Source organism: Geotrypetes seraphini, chromosome 11 (genome assembly GCF_902459505.1).
Source record: "Geotrypetes seraphini chromosome 11, aGeoSer1.1, whole genome shotgun sequence".
Classification (NCBI taxonomy): Eukaryota; Metazoa; Chordata; class Amphibia; order Gymnophiona; family Dermophiidae; genus Geotrypetes; species Geotrypetes seraphini.
In genome coordinates this window covers 11122834-11147586 of record NC_047094.1, presented here as the reverse complement: position 1 = coordinate 11147586, position 24753 = coordinate 11122834, and the positions used below count along the sequence as shown (strand labels likewise).

Sequence of the window (24753 nt, the reverse complement as noted above, 5' to 3'; positions counted from 1 at the left end):
TCTATTACCGATACCTCTCATTCCATGCACTGCTAGGTCAGCGCTGGCTACAGTATTTGGCTTCCACCGCCGTGTAGGCATTTAGATTTTCCTCAGAGGGACTTAGTTAATTAAGCTGGACTTTTATTTATTCCTTTGCCAAGTTTACAGTTTAGTCTTCAGTGTATTACGACACTACAAAGTACATTTTCAGTAGAGCATTACTGAACTGAAAATGGCAGACAAAAACTTCCACCCATCCCTGCTGCGGTGCTTATGCAGAGATTCAACTTTCCCAAAGGCACTAGTGGCTCTTCTTCATGGATGACGACAACACAGAGCCCCTGGAAAGACTAATCGAGGTAATGTGCAAGGCCCAAATCCAAAATGATAACAGCAGCGGTCAAGAGAAAAGGGGTTGATAGACAACGGCGTGAAAGACAAAGGCGCGCGCCGACAACTGAGCGCAAGACGGAGGCGCGCGCCGAAAAAAATTACAGTTTTTAGGGGCTCCGACGGGGGGTTTTGTTGGGGAGCCCCCCCAGTTTACTTAATAGACATCGCGCTGGCATTATGGGGGGCTTGGGGGGTTGTAACCCTCCACATTTTACTGTAAACTTAACTTTTTCCCTAAAAACAGGGAAAAAGTGAAGTTTTCAGTAAAATGTGGGGGTTTCAGCCCCCCACAACGCCCCCACAACGCAGCGCGATGTCTAGTAAGTAAAGTGGGGGGTTCCCCCCCACGCGCCCCCCCCCCGTCGGAGCCCTAAAAAACTAATTTTGTGCGGCGCGCGCCTCCGCGCTGCACTCAATTGTCTGGGTGCACCTTTGTCCCGGCGCACTTTTGACCTGACACCGAGAAAAGGTGCTACGTCACTGAAAGGAAGGCAACGTCTACAGACATCCATCTGCGGACGGAGCACCAAACTCCTTTCAGGTTTGAAACTAGAACCCGTTTATAAAGGAAAGTTACAGTAAAACCTCAGCTGATTGCTATAGGTGGATCTCAGGAGAAGAAGGGGCAAGGGCAATGACCTTCTCCAAATGTAAGAGCTGGTCCAAGGCCTGATCGTGGCAGGAGCTGTAGCAGGTCCACACACCAAACCGCCAAGTGTTCTGCCTGCTCCAGGCTTGTGTCCGTGATGCAGGGCCTGGAACACAGCACCTGCAGCTTTAATAAGGTATTGTGATCGTGACTTGGACACATCCTTGCTATGAAAGGAAAAGGCCTGTGGGTCAGAGGAAGCTGATATGGAGAGCAAGAGGAGTCAAGTTAAGAGGTGACAGGCTCAGGAGTAATTTAAGGAAATACTTTTTTTTTTTTTTTTTTCCAGACAGGGTGGCAGATGCGTGGAATAGTCTCCTGGTAGAGGTGGTAGAGACAAAGACTGTCTGAATTCAAGATAGCATGGAACAGGCACATGGAATCTTACAGGGAGAGGAGGAGGAGGTAGTGGATGTTGTGGATGGGCAGACTGGATGGGCCATTTGACCTTTATCTGCCATCATGTTTCTAAAACCATAAAGCTCTATGACCTCACAATGCATGTGTAAAGAGCCTTAGCCAAAGGGAGAGGAAGAGATAGTGGATGCTGTGGATGGGCAGACTGGATGGGCCATTTGGCCTTTATCTGCCATCATGTTTCTATAACCATAAAGCTCTATGACCTCACAATGCATGTGTAAAGAGCCTTAGCCAATAGGGAGAGGAAGAGATAGTGGATGCTGTGGATAGGCAGACTAGATGGGCCTTTTGGCCTTTATCTGTTGTCATGTTTCTATGTTTCTATAATCATAAAGCTCTATGACTTCACAATGCAGGTGTGAAGAGCCTTAGCCTACAGGAAGAGGAGATGCAAATGTTAAGAGTCTTAGCCAATAAGGAGAGGAGGAGAGAGTGGATGCTGCGGATGGGCCGACTGGATGGGCCATTTGGCCTTTATCTGCTATCATATTTCTATTTATTTGGAAAGTTGGTAACCATTCAGCTACCACCATACTGGTGTTACCGCCTATTCCCCCCCCCCCCCCATACACACTTGCAATCTGCCTATGTGAAATACAAAGGAATTCAGACAAACATTATCTGCCACCCGTTTCCCGATCTCACCTCTCTGAACAAGGCCCCATAGAACGTCACAGTGTACAAACAGTCAACCGTCCTCATGGAGATGTCCAGGTCCATCAGCAACCGCTTCTGCTCCTGAGAATTCACCGTGGCTCGGATTCTCTGCGTAAGAAAGAGAAACGAGGCATTACGACAGTGGCGAGGCAGAGACGGGCTAGAATCGAGGCGACAGCAGGCCTCGTCGGTCATCATCCAGTCATAATTTTCACTGCAACAATATCAATGTTCCTTTCATGCAGGTTAGAGCCTCGGTGAGGCTAAATCTTCTCACTTTTTGTTTCGGGTTGATATGCGGCTGCCTCATTTACAATCGCTACTGGGATAAAGTGTCATGGATTCCCCAAACAGGACAACCCACCTTAAATTTTCTATGAAAAGACTCTCGATCCCACTGACTCTCTATTCCACGTTGTTGCTCTAAGACTATGAACGTTTCTCCCTCCTTATAAAACCTTGCTTAACCTCCCTCTATGCAATCTATATACAATTTTCAGCCCTCTCTCTGTTGCTGTAGCTTGCCGATTCTCCCCAACCATTTTTGGTAAACTGCTTCAAACCTAAAGGCTTTTGCGGTATATAAAGATTTGTTATGTTATACCACCTTTAGATGATACAAAGCAAGCGATTTTTATATTATATGCAGACACTGAATTGTGAATTTACCAGGAAGGGAGCTTATCATACAAGCTTTGGGGGGGTGGAATTACTCTTTAAATTGGGCTGCATTTCTTACAAAACATTGTTTGGCCTTCTACCAATTTATCTTGTCGACCATCTTAAACTTGCAGACCGAAAGCTGACACTACGTAAGCTTACTATATTTTCATTTTCTACAGTAAAAGGTTGTATTTAGAAACAATTTTTTTTTTTTATAAATCTTTATTAATTTTCAAACGTTAATAGTGCCATACAATGAATTTATGTTGAATCAATTTTTATTATCAAAAAATACAAAAACACAAACCAACAAACACGAATCACAATTACAAAGAAAATAATCAGATACATGAGATCGGATTCAACACCCCCCCACCCCACCCCCACCCCAAACTCCCTGTTCTGAAAAGTATAAGAACCCTAGTGCAGTAGGCTTGGACTCAGATAACCCACTGCCAAAGAGAAAAGCTAAACTCCAACACTGAGAAGAGAGAAAGAAGAAGAAAAAAAAAAAAAAGGGGGGGAAAGGAATAGAAGGTGCACCTGGTGCCCTCACAAAAATACAACAAGCTCGGGGCCCAGAGAGAATTACAATAAATTCAGGATGTCACTTCGAGCCCGTGGTGATAATGAAAAAAGATAAGAATCCCACAAACTGCAGATCAGAAAAGCAGCAACATGAAAAAAAAAAAATCACCGAAATGGGATCAGATTGTATTACAAAGACGTTGAAATTCTACCACCAAAAAGACTCATCGTTCTGCAAAATGTTTTCTGCCCCTCCCCCCAATTTGACAAGTTTCTAGAAATCCAATTCCTCTGACCAGAAATCACTTCTACTCAGAGCTCAGTGATGGGCCACCTTGCTTCCGTGCCAATTACCTTCACCGCCATGATGGTCCCGCTCTGGGCATGCCGCACTTTCTCCACCACTCCATAGGCTCCGCGGCCCAGCTCTGAAATGCTCACGAGGTCATCTGCCTCCACTTCAAAGTTCTGGAGAGGAGGAGAGGAGACAGGTTAACACGAGAGAGGAAGGAGAGACAGCATAAAACCGTTCTAGAGTAGAGGTCTGCACAGGAACGGGGATCGCGGGAATCCCGCAGGTCCTGCGGGGTTCCCATGGGAATCCCCACTAACCCACGGGACTCCCACGGGGACCCCCTCTGGCCCAAAGGACTCCCACGGGGACCCCCCTCTAGCCAACGGGACTCCCATGGGGATGGAAGGCTTTGGAAGCAGGGTTCGTCCATATAATATAATGGACACGTCAGCCTTAGTAAAAGAGGGGGTTTATAAGTTAATTACCTGAACAGAAAACAAAAAAAGGTTTCCACCAAAGAGATTCCACAAGGAAAACAGCAAAAGAAACTGTGGAATTGATGACCCTGTCAGAAGGAATTGCTGCTTTTTATGGGGATGGGTGGGGACGGAGAGGATCCCTTGCGGGGATGGGTGGGGACGGAGAGGATCCTGGCGGGGAAGGGTGGGGACGGAGAGGATCCTGGCGGGAAAGGGTGGGGACGGAGAGGATCCTGGCGGGGAAGGGTGGGGACGGAGAGGATCCTGGCGGGGACGGGTGGGGACGGAGAGGATCCTGGCAGGGACGGGTGGGGACGGAGAGGATCCTGGCGGGGAAGGGTGGGGACGGAGAGGATCCTGGCGGGAAAGGGTGAGGACGGAGAGGATCCTGGCGGGGAAGGGTGGGGACGGAGAGGATCCTGGCGGGGAAGGGTGGGGACGGAGAGGATCCTGGCGGGGAAGGGTGGGGACGGAGAGGATCCTGGCGGGGAAGGGTGGGGACGGAGAGGATCCTGGCGGGGACGGAGAGGATCCTGGCGGGGACGGGTGGGGACGGAGAGGATCCTGGCGGGGACGGGCGGGATTGGGTGGGATTTCTGTCCCCGTGCAACTCTCTATTGCGGACCTCAAAGAGGGACTTTGAGATCCCTGGTCTAAACTATAGACCACAGAGCTGCTGATCCTGCATTAAGGGCTGACTCACAGCCTGGCACCTGTTCCATGAGCTCAGTTATAGCTTATGCAGTGACAGCATCAGATGGCCACAAACCAGGCTCCCTCTTCCAGGCTGATCCATCTCCAGAGAACACACACAAAAAAAAGCTTCAAGTTTATTAAGTCTTGATATACTGCTTTTATAAACCAAAGCGGTTTACATCTTTACAATGTTTTTAAAAATAGTTAAAAATCAGGGGAATGACAAATCTAAGGACCTCTTCTATCAAACTGCACTAGCAATTTTTAGATGCAGAGCGCCACACTGAATGGCCCGCGCTGATCCCAACGCTCAGTTTGACAGAAGAGGCCCTAAAAGTAACTTTTGAGACAAAAAAAACCCAAGGGGAAAAAAGGGTAAAGGATTCAATATTTAAAATAGAAGGAAGACACATAGGGAAGAGCATCAGGGAAGGGGTTGACTGGAGCACGCAGCTTTACGTCTATAAAGATAAAAATTTTAAGATTTTAAAGTTATTTAAATTAGCTTCGTGCCATAGGGCAGGGGTGTCAAAGGCCCTCCTCGAGAGCCGCAATCCAGTCGGGTTTTCAGGATTTCCCCAGTGAATATGCATGAGATCTATTTGCATGCACTGCTTTCATGGTATGCTAATAGAGCTCATGCATATTCAATGGGGAAATCCTAAAAGCCTTACTGGATTACGGCCCTCGAGGACTGGAGTTGCCCATGTATGGTCTAAGGCAGGGGTGTCAAAGTCCCTCCTCGAGGGCCACAATCCAGTCGGGTTTTCAGGATTTCCCCAGTGAATATGCATGAGATCTATTTGCATGCACTGCTTTCATGGTATGCTAATAGATCTCATGCATATTCAATGGGGAAATCCTAAAAGCTTTACTGGATTACGGCCCTCGAGGACTGGAGTTGCCCATGTATGGTCTAAGGCAGGGGTGTCAAAGTCCCTCCTCGAGGGCCGCAATCCAGTCGGGTTTTCAGGATTTCCCCAGTGAATATGCATGAGATCTATTTGCATGCACTGCTTTCATGGTATGCTAATAGATCTCATGCATATTCAATGGGGAAATCCTAAAAGCTTTACTGGATTACGGCCCTCGAGGACTGGAGTTGCCCATGTATGGTCTAAGGCAGGGGTGTCAAAGTCCCTCCTCGAGAGCCACAATCCAGTCGGGTTTTCAGGATTTCCCCAGTGAATATGCATGAGATCTATTTGCATGCACTGCTTTCATGGTATGCTAATAGATCTCATGCATAGTCACTGGGGAAATCCTGAAAACCCGACTGGATTGCGGCCTTCGAGGGACTTTGACACCCCTGCAGTAGGGTAAGGGAAAGTGCGTTCCAAAGAGTTGGCGCAATGGCCAAGTAGATGGTTTTACGCATTGTGTCGTAAAAAAGCTGCCCGATTGAAGGAATGGTTAGTAGATGTTGCTGAGATGATCTCAGTGACTTTGGGATTCGTAAGGGATTAATTAGAAGTCTGTCAATGAACAAGGGATAGTGATTGAATTGAACTTTATGTTCAAATCAATTTTTATTGACGGAACAAAACAAATATATTCGAAATCTAACTAGCAGAGTCCATATTCTCATGACTCCAGTCCACAAACAGAATCTGTAGCACCACTGTAGTCAATCAACCAGCATATAATCAAGAACCCATAATTCCACACGCAACGAACTCCCCCCCAATCCCCACGGTGGAAGACGACCCAAGGACGAAAGGAAATTCAGCTCCTCAATGCTAGTCATTCAAAATCAGACTCCGTGCTCGATGGGGCAGTGAATCAAGGTAGGGCTTCCAGATCTGCAAAATGATTCGTTGACCCTTGGAAGGTGTATGGACATCCCAAGTCTCCAGAAGCTCGGGTTGAACTTTGCATGCTCGTAAAAGAGTTTTCAATGAGATTCTGGGACTGATGGGTAACCAATGGGCTTTTTTTTTAAAAAAAAAAAAAAAAAAGAGGAGAGCAGAGCCCTGAACAGAATACTTCTAAATCTCCCATTCACAAAAAAATCTCCATGCTTACCTTTCTAGGAGTAAAAACTTGGAATGACCTTACAGAAACGACCCGAACAGAACATAGCCACATCTTCTCATCTATTTGACAATTAATCTCCAGTACTCTCCTTCTCCACCCCCATTCCACTTCCTCCCCTACCCTCTCCTACAAGTTTCAAGTTTATTAAAAAAATTTTTATACCGCTTAATCAAATTTCTAAGCGGTGTACAGAAATAAAAAGTGTCTTTTTTCCCTCCTATTGTTTTTTACCATAATCGTCCTTCTTTCTATCGTCATTATTATTGTATTTCATTACCCCGCCTTTCCTTTTGTTATCCTTTTCTGTTTATTCTGTTAGTCGTTAATTTAATATGTTTTGTTCAGTGTCCATCTGTCTTTTATAACCCCTGTATTATCTGTAAATTGAATGATTTGTTCATCGCTTAGATATTTGAGTAAGCGATTAATCAAATACTTATTAAACTTGAAACTTGAACAAATTAAAATTACTAAACTGAACCAGGTTAGGTTAGTAAACACATACCAACATATATACTAACTACAAACAATTAGGGAAGAAGGGCGAGAAGTACAATCCTATCCTACCTATCCTCTCCTTTCTTTAAGGTCGGTCGCCCTGAGCCTGCATAGGTATGAGCGACGCAGAAATAGAAGATTTGATTACAGTGTTCAGCCCACAGGACAAGTCTCACAAACTTCACGGCCCTCACACTGCGATGCACTTGTGGTGTTAAGGTGAGAAAGGTACGGTGTCAGGTCAAAAGCGCGCCAGGACAAAGGCACGCGCAGACAATTGAGCGAAGCATGGAGGCGCACGCCGCAGAAAATTACAGTTTTTACGGCTCCAACGGGGGGGCATGGGGGGGAACCCCCCCCACTTTACTTAATAGAGATTGCGCCGCGTTGTGGGGGCGTTGTGGGGGGTTGTAACCCCCCACATTTTACTGAAAACTTCACTTTTTCCCTGTTTTTAGGGAAAAAGTTAAGTTTACAGTAAAATGTGGAGGGTTACAACCCCCCAAGCCCCCCATAACGTCGGCGCGATCTCTATTCAGTAAACTGAGGGGGCTCCCCAACAAAACCCCCCATCGGAGCCCCTAAAAACTGTAATTTTCTTTAGCGCGCGCCTCCGTCTTGCGCTCAGTTGTCGTCGCGCGCCTTTGTCTTTCGCGGGGTTGTCTATGAACCGAAAGGTACGTGAAGCGCAGGGAGGCTTCCCTCTCCTCCAACCGTCTGCAGGAATCGAGCATCGAGACGACGCGCATGTTCTAACTAAGTGGCAGCCCATGACCGATACCTTCAGCCTGCCTTCTTCGAGTAACCCGAATACAGAGCCAGATCCCAGACGGGAAGTGTGCTATTTTTAGGCTTGCATGCATTCCTTTGCGCTGCTGCCAGAAGATGAATTTGGCAGCCATTTCAAGTCTGTTTCTCATCAGGTCACTAGGCAATCCCATAATAAATAAAACTTGAGGAAACCATTACTCAAATCAACGCCATCCACTCTTCACTAGATTTCAATCATCCGTGGAAGAAGCAGGATGGGGGGAGAACCAATGGCCTGGTCAAATTCTTAAAGAGATTGGAAGGTGGCAACGAGGTTGTACACAAGAGGGAAAAAAAAAAAACCCAAACCTCTAACCTTCCCCTAAACAACGAAGCCTGTTATGTATTCAGAAAATCCATAATGAACGTCCGAGAGAAATCTGCATGGACTAGCCAGTGGTATTCAACCCAGTCCTCAGGGACCACCTGGCCAGTTGGGTTTTCAAAGTCTCTCTCGTGCCATTGTATAGATCCATGGTGAGGCCCCGTCTGGAATACTGCGTGCAATTCTGGAGGCCGCATTATCGCAAGGATGTGCCGAGACTGGAGTCGGTTCAGAGAATGGCCGCCCGGATGGTCTCAGGACTCAAGGATCTCCCATACGAGGAACGACTAGACAAATTACAGCTATACTCGCTCGAGGAGCGCAGAGAGAGGGGGGGACATAGAAACATAGAAACATAGAAACATAGAAAAAGCGGCAGAAAAGGGCTATAGCCCACCAAGTCTGCCCATTCCAAGTATCCCCCCCCTGAGTTTACTCCCTTAAAGATCCCACGTGAGTATCCCATTTTCTCTTAAAATCTGTCACGCTGCTGGCCTCTATCACCTGGAGTGGGAGTCTGTTCCAATGATCCACAACTCTCTCGGTGAAGAAATACTTCCTGAAGTCTCCATGGAGCTTCCCTCCCCTGATTTTCAGCGGATGCCCTCTGGTGGTCGAGGGTCCCATGAGCCGGAAGATATCATCTTCTGACTTGATGCGTCCCGTGATATACTTATATGTTTCAATCATATCTCCTCGTTCTCTTCTTTCCTCAAGTGAGTACAGCCGCAATTTCTTTAGTCTTTCTTCATACGTGAGATCCTTGAGCCCCAAGACCATCCTGGTGGCCGTTCGCTGAACCGACTCGATCCTCAGCACGTCCTTTCGGTAGTGTGGTCTCCAAAACTGAACACAGTACTCCAAGTGAGGCCTCACCATGGCTCTGTACAATGGCATCATAACTTCAGGTCTCCTGCTGACGAAACCTCTGCGGATACACCCCATCATTTGTCTTGCCCTGGAGGAAGCCTTCTCCACTTGATTGGCTACCTTCATGTCCTCGCTAATGATCACTCCTAGATCACGTTCCGCTGTGGTCCTAACCAAGGTCTCACCATTTAGTACATAAGTTCTACGCGGGTTTCTCTTTCCCAGGTGCATTATCTTGCATTTTTTAGCATTGAAGCCAAGCTGCCAAGTAGTTGACCATTGTTCCAGCAGCAGTAGATCGTGTGTCATATTATCAGGTAATATGCTTCTGTCTACTATGTTGCAAAGTTTGGCATCGTCGGCGAACAGTGATACCTTTCCTCTAAGTCCTTTCGTCATATCTCTTATGAATAAGTTGAATAAAATCGGACCCAGGACCGAGCCCTGCGGCACTCCACTTATCACGTCCGATGCTTTGGATGGCGTACCGTTCACCACTACCCTCTGATGTCTGCCGCTCAGCCAATCCCCAACCCATGTAGTTAGAGTGTCTCCTAATCCTATCGATTTCAGCTTGTTCAGTAATCTTCGATGAGGGACGCTATCAAATGCTTTACTGAAGTCCAAATATACCACGTCCAGTGACTCTCCGGCGTCCAGTTGTCTAGTAACCCAGTCAAAAAAGCTAATCAGATTAGATTGGCAGGATCTGCCCTGGTTGAACCCGTGTTGGTGTGGATCACGCAGTTTTTCTTCGTCTAGGATTGTGTCAAGATTCTGTTTGATCAGTGTTTCCATGAGTTTACACACTATAGACGTGAGACTCACCGGTCTGTAGTTTGCTGTCTCTGTCCTGCAGCCCTTTTTGTGGAGTGGGATTACATTGGCGGTTTTCCAGTCCAAGGGGACCCTTCCTGTGCTTAGGGAAAGATTGAAGAGAACAGATAATGGTTCTGCCAGGACTTCCCTTAACTCCCTGAGCATTCTGGGATGTAGGTTATCTGGTCCCATGGCTTTGTTTACTTTGAGTCTTGATAGTTCGTCGTAGACGCTACTGGGCGTAAATTCAAAATCTTGAAACGGGTCTTTCTGGTTATCTCCCGTCTGCAGCTGTGGACCAACTCCTGGCTCTTCTCGGGTGAATACTGAACAGAAGTATTGGTTTAGTAATTCTGCCTTCTCAGAGTCTGATTCTGCAAAGTTACCGTCCGATTGCTTCAGGCGTACTATCCCATCTTTGTTTCTTTTCCTGTCACTAATATAGCTGAAGAAAGATTTATCCCCTTTCTTAATTTTCCGTGCTAGCTCTTCCTCCATTCGGAGTTTGGCCTCTCTGACTGCTGTTTTGACAGCTTTAGATATGTCTAGATAGTCCTCTTTCGCTCCCTTTCTGCCTAAATGTTTGTAGGCGATAAATGCATCTTTTTTCTGTTTAACTAGGTCTGAAATTTCTTTACTGAACCATTGGGGTCTTTTGTTTCTCCTGCGTTTACTTACTATCTTTATGTATCGGTCTGTTGCTTCGTGTAGTATGGACTTCAGAGACGACCCACATGTCCTCCACATTTTCAGTTTTTGCTTGTTTATGTAGCTCCTGCTGGACAAATTCTCCCATGCTGTTGAAGTCTGTACCTCTAAAGTTGAGAACCCTTGTTGCTGTGTTTGTCTTAGGGATCGAGACATTCAAGTATCTCACGGGCCGCACAGAGACGGAGGAAGATATCTTCCTTTTCAAGGGTCCCACGACAACAAGAGGGCATCCGTGGAAAATTAGGGGAGGGAAACTACGAGGTGATACCAGGAAATTATTTTTCACTGAAAGGGTGGTTGATCGCTGGAATAGTCTTCCACTACAGGTGATTGAGGCCAGCAGCGTGCCTGATTTTAAGGCCAAATGGGATCGTCACATGGGATCTATTCACAGGGCGAAGGTAGGGGAGGGACATTAGGGTGGGCAGACTAGATGGGCCGTGGCCCTTATCTGCCGTCTATTTCTATGTTTCTATGTTTCTGTTTCTATTTGGCATGTGGGATCTCTTCATGGAGGTAGTTAGGGGGGGGGGGGTGGGCCATTAGGGTGGGCAGACTGGATGGGCCGTGGCCCTTATCTGCCGTCTATTTCTATGTTTCTATGTTTCTGTTTCTATTTGGCATGTGGGATCTCTTCATGGAGGTAGTTAGGGGGGGGTGGGCCATTAGGGTGGGCAGACTGGATGGGCCGTGGCCCTTATCTGCCGTCTATTTCTATGTTTCTATGTTTCTGTTTCTATTTGGCATGTGGGATCTCTTCATGGAGGTAGTTAGGGGGGGGGTGGGCCATTAGGGTGGGCAGACTGGATGGGCCGTGGCCCTTATCTGCCGTCTATTTCTATGTTTCTATGTTTCTGTTTCTATTTGGCATGTGGGATCTCTTCATGGAGGTAGTTAGGGGGGGGTGGGCCATTAGGGTGGGCAGACTGGATGGGCCGTGGCCCTTATCTGCCGTCTATTTCTATGTTTCTATCCATATTCATCGCGGATACCCTGAAAACCCGACTGGCCAGGCGGTCCCCGAGGACTGGCTTGAACACCACTCGACTAGAGCTTTTTCTCATGCACACTTCGGGTTATAACCAGGCGTCCGGATTTACCCGGACAGCTTTTCAAAACCCGGCACTTTGTCCGGAATTTTGAAAAGCTTCCAGCTCAAGTCGGAAGGGCATCTGCCACGCGGCGACCTCTTCGCATCACACCCGTGCACGCGCAGATGCCCTCCCGACGCAGCTCCGAGCACGAGAGCAGGTGAAGGGGAGCAGAGCCGCGGGTCTGGGTTTTACAATAGTAAAATCTGGTAACCCTATGCACACTCATTCTGATGACCTGGAATCCCTAGAATTGTGGGGTACCCCCAGGACAGGCCTAGAAGCACAGCTACAGGATTTAAAAAAAAAAAAAAAAAAATTAAAGCAAAGCTCCTTCGCTTACCTTCTCTCCTATTGTGATAAAGGTTCTCGAGTCCAGGTTCCTTGGAGGTCTGTAAAGGGAGAAGAAGGGTTAAGACAAATTCTGTGTTTATAGCAGAGGTGGAGACGCCGGGGCCGCTTTCCACAGTGGCAGAAGGGACATGCCACCATAACATTGCCAACTGCCCTCTCTTAGGTAAGAGGAAGGGGGCAAACCTTCTTGCCCCGGTAGCACAGGACGGCAGCCAATATGCCCCACGCCCCACGCCCCACCCAATCCAGACGATTCAAATAGCTTTAAACCACCGGCACAATACTTACGCTGGGTTGCTGGCTGGTGGTTTCATGGGAACATGTATTCTTAAATCGATCTTTTTCTTTTTACCTACAAGAAAGAAAAAAAAAAAAACAAAAAGCACGAAGATTAGGTGGACAGCGAGGTGCTTTGAGCTGGCTCACGGTCAAGTCCATTACCGCGGCAGATTTAAAGCCTCTGCCCAGAACGGTTAAGCTGCTACAATACAGACATTATTAAACCTTAATCAAAAGTGCCAGGTTTTGAAAAGCCATCCAAACCCCCGGACACGTCCTCAAAAGAAGGACAAGTCCGGGGAATTCCAGACCTCTGGTAACCCTAGCCAATGCCAAATTGTGCCATCCTAGTCTACCTGGTAGTCAGCCCATCATCGATTACATAACGGAACAAGGCCAATAGGCTAATCTCATTTCCAGTCGCTGAATGATCGGGGTTCAAAAGCGCAGGGGTCCTTTCTTGCCCTATGAAATACCGGAGTTTATGACTAAACCCAAAATTCTCAGGTGGATCGGTCGAGAGGGTTCATAGACAACCCCGCGAAAGACAAAGGCGCGCGCCGACAACTGAGCGCAAGACGGAGGCGCGCGCCAAAGAAAATTACAGTTTTTAGGGGCTCCGACGGGGGTTTTTGTTGGGGAGCCCCCCCCAGTTTACTTAATAGAGATCGCGCCGGCGTTGTGGGGGGGTTTGTAACCCTCCACATTTTACAGTAAACTTAACTTTTTCCCTAAAAACAGAGAAAAAGTGAAGTTTTCAGTAAAATGTGGGGGGTTACAACCCCCCAAACCCCCCCACAACGCCCCCACAACGCGGCGCAATCTCTATTAAGTAAAGTGGGGGGGTTCCCCCTCCACGCCCCCCCTCGTCGGAGCCCTAAAAACAGTAATTTTCTGCGGCGCGCACCTCCGCACTGCGCTCAATTGTCTGCGTGCGCCTTTGTCCCGGCGCTCTTTTGACCTGACACCGGTCGAGAGTGTAGCAAAGCTGCAGAGCTTCATCTGGACATCATTAGGACCAGCCCAGGCCCCGAAGACCAGATGTCTACTCAGACCAGGCTCCCCAACAAGCGAAGGAGTTAACGGTTAGGTTCTCACAGAAAACAATCTGTTTTCATTCTTTCTGATGTGAAAGGGATGGAAAGGAGCAACTGCGGCAGAGCCAGATACACTAAAAGGGATTTTCTCATGTTTAAGTCTATGGGAAAAAATGCTTTGTGCATCTCTCCTGAACTGAACATACTGTAGTTTCCTGTTTACAGGGGCCAGACAAACCTTCACACTGGTTAGTTGCAGAGAAGCTAAAGCAAGGGCGGGATTCAGAGATTTTGTTCACCTGCTTACTGGTGGGAAGTAGGGAGAAAAAAAAAAAAAAAAAAAAAAGAAAGTTAGGGGAGGGGGGGAATCATTTCAGCATCAGAACTACTCTGCCCCCATGCCCACCCCAAACTATGCCTCTAGCATTGCGTTCAATTCCGGTCTCCTTATCTCAAGAAAGACATAGTGGCGCTAGAAAAGGTTCAAAGAAGAGCGACCAAGATGGTGAAGGGGATGGGACTCCTCTCGTACGAGGAAAGACTAAAACGGTTAGGGCTCTTCAGCCTGGGGAGATAGGATTGAAGTCTACAAAGTCCTGAGTGGAGCAGAACGGGTACATATGGATCGATTTTTCACTCCGTCAAAAATGACAAAGACTAGGGGACACTCGATCAAGTTACAGGGAAATACTTTTAAAACCAATAGGAGGAAATTTTTTTTTCACTCAGAGAATAGTTAAGCTCTGGAACGCGTTGCCAGAGGACGTGGTAAGAGCGGATAGCGTAGCTGGTTTCAAGAAAGGTTTGGACAAGTTCCTGGAGGAAAAGTTCATAGTCTGTTATTGAGAAAGACGTGGGGGAAGCCACTGCTTGCCCTGGATCGGTAGCATGGAATGTTGCTACTCTTTGGGGTTCCGGAATCTTGCTTACTCTGAGATAATGGGATGTTGCTACTCTTTGGGTTTTGGCCAGGTACTAGTGACCTGGATTGGCCACCGTGAGAACGGGCTACTGGGCTTGATGGACCATGGGTCTGACCCAGTAAGGCTGTTCTTATGTTCTTATGAAAGAGCCAAGCTTTTCAATAAATCGTAGCCGGGAGAGGCTTGTCCTGTAGGCAGTCAGCCAGTGCCGATTCTCCTCCTCTTCCCACACCTCCCCTCCCCCTCCTCGAGCACCCCCCACCGGTGAAGTGACAAGTTCAGTTTCACGGCCGGAGGGCCTCTGCACGGTCCTCAACACGATGGCATCACACATGCATGCGACGTCATCACATCGACTTCCACACACACTTCCAGATGCCTTCCAGCTGCGGTGCCGAAAAGTTTGCAGGACTCTGCTATACAGTAAACCCTCGATTTAACAGATTAATGGGGGGGAGGAGTGTCCGTAAATCAAAATGTCTGAAAACTAGCATCTATGGAAAACCAAATATTAAATGTTATACTTTGAAGTTCAAGATAATCCATTTTCATTTTAAATATAAATTTAGGCATATGCAAGAATATTACATATCATTCATCAATATATATGTACATATATAAATAATATTTAACATAAATTATAAGATGATTTCTCCTCTGAATATTCCATTGTTTATTTTAATATACTGGTGGGACATAAGACCACTAAATTTTGTCCACTAAACCCAAAAACTATTAAATCAAGGGTTTACTCTTATCTGTAGACAGATTTGGTGAAATGATATTTCAATTCCTTCTCCACCCTGCAAATAAATTCCACCTCATCACATGCATTAATCCTTCTCAACTCTAAAAACCCCCCAAAGTAAGAATTAGTCATTTCACATCAGCTATGACCAAAACGTCAACTCTTCAGCGTTTCCTTAGTTTGGTAATGCACGGCATCAAGTGTCCCGTCCTTTTGATGAATTAGAATGGGACGGATTTCTCTCAGAAGAGAACAGTGAGATCAGCGTTCGCCACCTGTCAGCCGCAATCTTGAATGCTTCTCCCAAACAGGGACAAACCAGAGAGACGGGATCCGCTGCTCTGGCTTCCCGCAAACACATAGAATCAGGGGACATATGAGCATATCCTTCCTGCTCAGGAAAAATTGAACTTATTCTAAAAATCTGAAAGTCCCATGCATGCACCAATAACTTGGCACAGACAGGCGGGCAGGATACCCCCCCACACACACACACACACAAAAAGAGCACATCTTGCTTCAACACTGCCTCTGGTTAACTTGTAAAGATAGTGGCAGAGTGTGGCACAGTGGTTAAAGCTACAGCTTCAGCACCCTGGGGTTGTGGGTTCAAACCCGCGCTGCTCCTTGTGACCCTGGGCAAGTCACTTAATCCCCCCTTTGCCCCAGGTACATCAGATAGATTGTGAGAACACAGAGTCAAAAGGGAAAAGTGCTCGAGCACCTGAATAAATTCATGTAAACCATTCTGAGCTCCCCTGGAGAAAACAGTATAGAAAATTGAATATATAAATAGTGTGAAAAGCTTCAGCCTCTGATAACTAGAGCCGGTATTGTGACATCATAATGCCTCATTCCACCAATAAGAGCCAACCTCATCAGTGATGTCACAATGGCTGGATTATGCTTTACTTGGCTCGCTTTTTTTTTTTTTTTTTTTTTTTTAATTTTTATTGAGAATATAGAAGCAATACAAAAAGCCTGAAAATACAATCATACAATATCTCAATTCTTTTTCCCATCACAGCACCCAGCTTAACTGTTGTACAGGAACTCTTCAGTACAATGCAAAAAAACACAAATAAAGGAAAACGAGGGAAAAAACCCCATCCCAACCCCCCTTGGCTCACTTTTAATACATATTGATTTCTAGAATGGTGCAGTGTAGAGAATGACACGGGGATAAATTTCTCCCCATCCCCGCAGGAACTCAATTTCCCCGCCCATCCCCGTAAGCTCTGCCTTAATTGCACAAGGCTCGAACGCTTATGATTTTAAAGGGTTTGAGGCTTGTGCAGATGAGGGCGGAGCTTAGGCATTGGTGGAATGAGGCATTATGACCTCACAATCTGAGCTCTAGAATGTTGCTACTTAGGATTTTAAAGGGTTTGAGGCTTGTGCAGCTGAGGACGGAGCTTAGGCATTGGTGGAATGAGGCATTATGACATCACAATCTGAGCTCTAGAATGTTGCCACTTAGGATTTGAAAGGGTTTGAGGCTTGTGCAGCTGAGGACGGAGCTTAGGCATTGGTGGAATGAGGCATTATGACCTCACAATCTGAGCTCTAGAATGTTGCTACTTAGGATTTTAAAGGGTTTGAGGCTTGTGCAGATGAGGACGGAGCTTAGGCATTGGTGGAATGAGGCATTATGACATCACAATCTGAGCTCTAGAATGTTGCTACTTATGATTTTAAAGTGTTGGAGGCTTGTGCAGCTGAGGACGGAGCTTAGGCATTGGTGGAATGAGGCATTATGACATTACAATCTGAGCTCTAGAATGTTGCTACTTAGCATTTTTAAGTGTTTGAGGCTTGTGCAGATGAGGACGGAGCTTGCAGGAATGGGGCAGGGACAGGAAAAGAACTCGTGGAAACGAGGAAAAATTTGTCCCCGTGTCATTCTCTATTTGACAGCGTGAGGAGCATCTCCAACCTGTTGCTCACGCTGGCCTCAGCTCTCCCTCTGAAGCCCTGTACCACCACCACCACCAGAACAGCAAAGAATTGTGCATATGTTAAAAATGTAACATTTGAAAACTGACCACTCTCCTTGCAGGTAGAAAATAAGCCCTTATCGTTCATCCAGCTTGCACGATTTGTTTCGCTCCGACTGCAGCTGCAATCCCGGTCACCTGCAATGTCCTGAATGATGGCTCAGGCAGCTAACAGCTCCTTGGGTCATGTTACCATATAGCCTGAATATTTCTTGAATGCAGGTTTTTTTTTTCCTAGTGGCGGGGGTTAGGACCACACCAGCACACTGACATTACTACAGATTGCTCACTAATACAGCCTCTGTCCCCCTCCCCCAGCACAGGGTTCAGGATCCCAGTTGAGTTCATAGACAAAATCGCGCGCAGACAACTGAGCGCAAGGTTGACGGCGCGCTGAAGAAAATAACTATTTTAAAGGGTTCCGACGGGGGTTGTTGGTGGGGAACCCCCCTATTTTACTTAACAGACATTGCGCTGGCGTTGTGGGGGGTTTGGGGGGTTGTAACCCCCCTCATACTTGAAACCAAACTTTTTGCCTGTTTTTTAGGGAAAAAGTTCAGTTTTAAGTATAATGTGGGGGGTTACAACCCCCCAAACCCCTCACAACGCCAGCGCAATGTCTGTTAAGAAAAGTGGGGGGTTTCCCCCCCACACCCCCTGTCGGAGCCCTTTAAAATAGTGCTTTTCTTTGGCGCGCCGTCAACCTTGCGCTCAGTTGTCGGCGTGCCGTTGTCTCGCGCGATTTAGTCCCATCACCTCCCAGTTGTATTAGCTTGAGGGTAGGCAATGACGAACCTCGAGAGCCACACCCCAGTCGGGTTTTCAAGATTTCCACAATTAATATGCATGAGATTAACTTGCATACAATGGAAGCAGTCCATGCAAATTAATCTCATGCATATTCATTGTGGAAATGTTGAAAGCCCGATTGGGGTGTGGCTCTCAAGGACCGTCACTGCCTGCCCCGGTTCTAGCTGATTGCCTATTTATTTTTGGGTGGCAGGACCCAAATTCCTCAGCACTCTAGAACATAAGAAAAGCCATACTGGGTCAGACCAATGGTCCATCAAGCCCAGTAGCCCGTTATCACGGTGGCCAAAACCCAGAGCAGCAACATTCCATACAGAATCCCAAAAAACAGCAGCATTCTGGAATCCAACATAGAGTATCATGATTCCTTGCAGAATCCCAAAGAATAGCAAGATTCCGGAATCCCAAAGAGCAACAACATTCCATGAAGAATCCCCCAAAGAGTAGCAACATTCCGGAATCCCCAGAGTAGCAACATTCCGTTCTACCGATCCAGGGCAAGCAGTGGCTTCCCCCATGTCTGTCTCAATAACAGACTATGGACTTTTCCTCCAGGAACTTGTCCAAACGTTTCTTAAAACCGGCTATGTAACCTGGTGACTTCCACTCCAGACACCCACCTAAATAGGTTTCCCAATGCAGATGGACAAACCCAGGATTAGTGCATAGACACCCTAGAATAGATGAACCTTCAGCCTCACACCCCACCCTGAGATTTTGATAATTAAACTCTTATTATGATCATCCCAACACCACCCCGATTTTCTCTAATATTAAGCTCTGCTTTCTATGTACTTGTTTGACCTCTCTCACCGCAGGTCAAAGAATTTGCTTTTATTTCCACGAGTTACCAAACTGCCAGAACAGCTAGTTTTGCTTGTTGACATCTCTCAGAAAGCTACCACCTTAGGCAACCACCTAGGTTTGCCTAATGGTTGAATCAACAGCTCCTACAAAATCCTGCTTTTGGAACTACAGATGCCCTTCAAAATAGCAATTCAGAAGGATAAAATGTATTTCAGATACTATACAGAATTGTCTTTGGTACCCGAATAAGTCTTTGCCTTTGCCCTTTGGCAGATGGTTCTATAAATAAACCCTCAGCGCCCTCTGCAAACTTGTTTCCAGCCCACCTGCCCAAGGGTTCCCATAGCAAAAGGAAAACACTATTTTATAGTTGCAAGCAAAGCATCTCTTTCCAATCCACAGCCCAGACAGCATTAAAAAGCTAAATTTCACAGCAAGTCCTGCATAAAAACATTCCTTTGCCGACCTGATGGTGCACTGTCTTTATTCACCAGGCACAAGGCTTTACCCATTAATTCTCGAGTGAACACATTGCTCTTTTTATGGAAGCCCCCCCCCCCCTCTTGACTTTTGGCAAAATCTGCAAGGAAAATCCTGCACCCTGTAACCTTCCAAAAGTCACTTTGAAAGTAGTGACAAGCGCAAAAGAAACCCCCAAATGCAAACTTCCAACTTCTTGCACGATAGTTTTCATGCATAATTCCTTAAATGCAAAAACAAAAGATAATAATTACAAAAAAAGGGGGGGGAGGGCACGGCTTGCGACTGCCCCCCCAAAAGTTTCATCATATAATCACGGCCAAGACTTTGCATTTTAGCAGCTTGGCCAAAGTTCAGACTTTTCGACGCCAAAGAGCAACGTGCAAAACAGAAACTCTCGAACGGAAAAGGGTGTTTTGTTGGGGTTTTTTGGGTTTTTTTTTGGGGGGGGGTTATGCAATCTAAAGCTAAGGTAAGCATGCATGCTTTAACGTTGCAACATCTACCTCGCTTCTTGTCCATGCTTTTTCCCAGAAGCGGCACGCCTTGAAGGGGAAGTTGCACGAATCGGGCAAAAGCGGTGGCGGGGCTTGCATTAAAGAGAATGCATGACGACCCGTCCGCGCGGTAAACACGGGGGCGGCTCGGTGACCGTCCGCCGGTCTTGTCCTCTCGTTCTCCGGCTGCGCGGCGCGCGCTCCAGCCCTTGCTCCAGCCGCTGGCTCGAGCTCTACCGTGACGTCACACAGGAAACCAGGCGCGAGCCAGCCCTGGAGGAGGAGGAGCCACTTGGACCGGGTGAAATCAAAAGTCTGGAAAGCTAGACACGCGGACTGGGACAGGGCCCCAGACCAGGCTATGCTTCCTTCAGCTTTGGAGTCAGACTAGGCCAGTGATTCCCAACCCTGTCCTGGAGGAACACCAGGCCAATTGGGTTTTCAGGCTAGCCCTAATGAATATGCATGAGAGAAATTTGCATATGATGGAAGTGATAGGCATGCAAATTTGCTTCATGCATATTCATTAGGGCTAGCCTGAAAACCCAATTGGCCTGGTGTTCCTCCAGGACAGGGTTGGGAACCACTGGACTAGGCGGCCACCTAGAACAGGGGTGTCAAAGTCCCTCCTCCAGGGCCGCAATCCAGTCGGGTTTTCAGGATTTCCCCAAAGAATGTGCATGAGATCTATTAGCATACAGTAAACAAGAGCTTACTGTAGGGGTGCCCAATTCCAGTCAGGTTTTCAGGATTTCCGCAATGAATATGCATGAGATCTATTAGCATACAATGAAAGCAGTGCATGCAAATAGATCTCATGCATATTCATTGCGGAAATCCTGAAAACCCGACTGGAGGGACTTTGACACCCCTGGCTTACAGCAGGAGTGCCCAACTCCCGTCGGGTTGTCCCAGTGATTTTGCCTGCACTGCTTCCATTGTATGCATATTGATCTCATGCATATTAAGAACATAAGCAATGCCTCCGCTGGGTCAGACCTGAGGTCCATCAGCCCAACAGGTCCAGGACCTGTGCAGTAATCCTCTATCTATACCCCTCTATCCCTTCTTCCAGCAGGAAATTGTCCAATCCTTTCTTGAACCCCAGTACCGTACTCTGCCCTATTACGTCCTCTGGAAGCGCATTCCAGGTGTCCACCACACGTTGGGTAAAGAAGAACTTCCTAGCGTTTGTTTTAAATCTGTCCCCTTTCAACTTTTCCGAATGCCCTCTTGTTCTTTTATTATTCAAAAGTTTGAAGAATCTGTCCCTCTCCACTCTCTCTATGCCCTTCATGATCTTGTAAGTCTCTATCATATCCCCTCTTAAGTCTTCTCTTCTCCAGGGAAAAGAGTCCCAGTTTCTCCAGTCTCTCAGTGTATGAAACGTTTTCCATAGCTTTTATCAGACATCTCGCTCTACTCTGAACTCTCTCGAGTAACGCCATATCCTTCCTAAGGTACGGCGACCAATATTGGACGCAGTACTCCAGATGCGGGCACACCATCGCCCTATACAACGGCAGGATAACTTCTTTCATTCTGGTTGTAATACCCTTCTTGATTATACCTAGCATTTTATTCGCTCTCTTAGCGGTCGCTGCGCACTGTGCCGTCAGCTTCATTGTCATGTCCACCATTACCCCCAAGTCTCTTTCTTGGGTACTCTCATTCACTAACATCCCTCCCATCGTATAGTTGTACCTTGGGTTGAACTTCATCTGCCATCTCATCGCCCATACCCCTAGTTTGCTCAAGTCCCTTTGCAATTCTTCGCAGTCCTCTTTAGTCCGAGCTCCACTAAATAGTTTGGTGTCGTCCGCAAATTTTATTATCTCACACGTCGTCCCTGTTTCTAGATCATTTATGAATATATTAAATAGCAGCGGCCCGAGCACCAAGCCCTGCGGAACACCACTCGTGACCCTCCTCCAGTCCAAGTAGTGGCCCTTCACCCCTACCCTCTGTTTCCTACCCGCCAATCAGTTTCTGATCCATCTATGTTCGTCTCCTTCCACCCCATGGTTCTTCAGTTTCCGGAGTAGACGCTCGTGAGGCACCTTGTCAAAGGCTTTTTGGAAATCTAGATATATGATGTCTATGGAGTCTCCTCTGTCCATTTGTTTGTTAACTCCATTTGTTAAGAAGTGCAATAAGTTCGTTAGGCACGATCTCCCCTTGCAGAAACCATGTTGGCTGGTTATCAGAAGTTCGTTTCTTTCCAAATGTTCATCGATGTTTTCTTTTATCAGTGCTTCTGCCATTTTCCCCGGAACCGAGGTCAGGCTCACCGGTCTGTAGTTTCCCGGGTCCCCTCTTGATCCCTTTTTAAAGATGGGCGTAACATTGGCTATCTTCCAATTCTCCGGGATCACGCCTGTTTTCAGGGATAGGTTGCAAATTTGCTGCAGTAGTTCCGCTATCTCCTCCTTTAATTCTTTCAGAACCCTTGGATGGATTCCATCCGGACCCGGGGATTTGTCAGTTTTTAGTTTTTCTATCTGCCTGCGCACATCTTCAAAGGCTCACTTCCATGGATGTTAATTTTTCTGCTTGATTTCCATTGAAGAATTGCTCAGGTTCCGGTAAGTTGGTTGTGTCTTCGTTCGTAAATACAGACGAAAAGAACATGTTAAGTCTTTCCGCCACTTCTTTCTCCTCCTTGACTACTCCCTTCCTGTCTCCGTCGTCCAGCGGTTCCACCTCCTCCCTAGCCGGCTGCTTCCCTTTAACATATCTAAAGAACGGTTTGAAATTTCGTGCTTCCCTGGCTATCCTCTCTTCATACTCTTTTTTGGCTTTTCAAACCACACGGTAACATTCTTTTGGATACTTCCTGTGCTCTATCCAGTTCCCCTCAGATTTGTCCTTTTTCCATATTCATTTGGGAAATCCTGAAAACCTGACCCGGCGAGGGCAGACACTCCTGGCTTACAGGAATGGGGATGGGGATGGAAAAATCGAGTTCCTGCAGGGACAAGGACAAATTTGTCCCCGTGTCATTCTCTAATATCAGCTTCCAAACTACATTCAATTCTTCAATTTAACTACACCATAACTAAAGAAGGAAAAAAAAAACCAAACATGCTACAGAAACAGGCCGGAGATCATACATTTCTGCAATTACTGACCGCACATTATGATAAATTTTAACCACTGTATAACATAAATAGAAATATAGCTGCCAAACCCTTCTAGATCTCCAATAAGCAGGGAAGTGGTACCAACATGAATCACACCAGCACCGTACTGGGAGTTGCGGGTAAACCGATACATTAGCACTACACAGTAAGAATCCAGGCAGAAAATTCCATGTTATGAAAAGTTATTTAAGTTCTCTAGGCAGAGAGCCCACTGGTCTGGAAGCACCTGAAGGGAACCAGGCACGAAGCAGCTCATGTTAAATGCTGCTATGTAAAGGTATAAGGTCTTCATACAAGAATTATCTAATGCAGAGAGAATGTGAGCTTATAAATATTACAGTGAGGTAACCAGGAAATTACAATTACGTGGCCAGATTGGACTCTCACCCCAGACAGCTCATACTGGGGCTTGCCTACAAACGAGAGTCTGCAAATATGGCCTGAAAGGCAAGCCATGCATGAGCAAATTTAAGGTGAGGGGACGCAATAAGGAGGTCAGATCTCTGCAATTGCATTTTCTCCAACACTGATTTATAGCACAGCCTAAAAATGGAGCCTCCTTCCTCCAGCTGAAAGCGAGGGCAGCTGGACCAATCAAAATACAGAGCTCTAAAGGCATCTAGAATTTATTATCCATGAAAATAAAGGTCTACCACACTCTGGAGCCATTTAAGAACATATAAGAATATAAGCGTTGTCATACTGGGAAAGCCCGAAGGTCCATCGAGCCCAGTACACTGTTTCTAACAGTGGCCAGCCCTGGCAAGATCCCAAGGAGTAAAACAGATTTTCTGCAGTGGATTTTCCCCAAGGCTGTCTTAATAATGGCTTATGGACTTTTGTTTTAGGAAATTAGCCAAGCCTTTTTTAAACCCCTGCTAAGCCAATCGCTTTCACCACATTCTCCGGCAACAAATTCCCCAGACGCTGAGTGAAGAAATACAATATCTTCTCCGGTTTGTTTCAAATCTGCAACTTAGTAGCTTCATCGCATGCCCCCTAGTCCTAATATTTTGGGGAAGAGTTTGAGGCTTCAGAATCTCCCTGGGAGGGGCAGGGGGGGTAATAGGTGAGGCTCAGTCACCCCTCAATGGAGCTGTCACCGCAGAGGAGCTCAGGGTACAGGACCCCAGCCAGAACTGAAAGAAAGAGGGTGAAAGTGCTGCATAGTTGCTTTATGAAAGCTTTAAGTTTCAAGTTCAAGTTTATTTAAATTTGTTAAAACGTTAATCATAAATGCTAAGCGTTTGACAATAAAAATTAAAATGGGGAACAATCAAAGGACTTGAGACACAACGAAGTGGGGAGAAATACAATTTTAAAAGGCGAGAGTACAATTAAGGTTAAAAACAAAAGGGAAATAGGAGAAATCATATTGATGTTGAACATGAGTAAAAACAGAATGTGCCAGATCCCATTACTTATATGATTTCTTTTGATGCTTGGACTTATAAAACCATCCTAAGCAAGTTACATTTAAAAAAATAAAAATAAATCATCAACGTAAGGTAAGGCTGGTCTTTGACCTGGGGGCCACCGCGTGAGCGGACCCAGCAGCGGCAATTCTTATGTTCTTATTCAATGGGAAAAATCCCGAAAACCCGACTGGAATGCGGCCCTCGAGGAGAGACTTTGACACCCCTGGGTTAGAGCAACAGCCTCGGCACCGTGAGGTTGTGGGTTCAAATCCCTTGCTGCTCCTGGTGACCCTGGGCAACTCACTTAATTCCCCCAGACACACTCGATAAAGTTCGA

The 24753-nt window shown here is 46.6% G+C and overlaps 1 protein-coding gene across 2 annotated transcripts in view; it reads right to left on the bottom strand.

The window, feature by feature from the left end:
- MAP2K3 (mitogen-activated protein kinase kinase 3) overlaps positions 1 to 24753 on the bottom strand; it is a 65149-nt gene that overhangs the window by 11588 nt on the left and 28808 nt on the right. Inside the window, exons 1-5 of one of the 2 annotated variants that reach the window (XM_033915179.1) lie at positions 19865 to 20092; positions 12566 to 12629; positions 12267 to 12315; positions 3647 to 3760; positions 2090 to 2209 (exon numbers count right to left, since the gene is read on the bottom strand). In XM_033915179.1, the coding sequence (XP_033771070.1) occupies positions 2090 to 2209; positions 3647 to 3760; positions 12267 to 12315; positions 12566 to 12629; positions 19865 to 19880 (363 nt within the window). In that variant the 5' untranslated portion in view covers positions 19881 to 20092. Of the gene's footprint in view, positions 1 to 2089; positions 2210 to 3646; positions 3761 to 12266; positions 12316 to 12565; positions 12630 to 19864; positions 20093 to 24753 lie in introns of those variants that run through there. The other variant, XM_033915178.1, reaches the window with a different exon arrangement.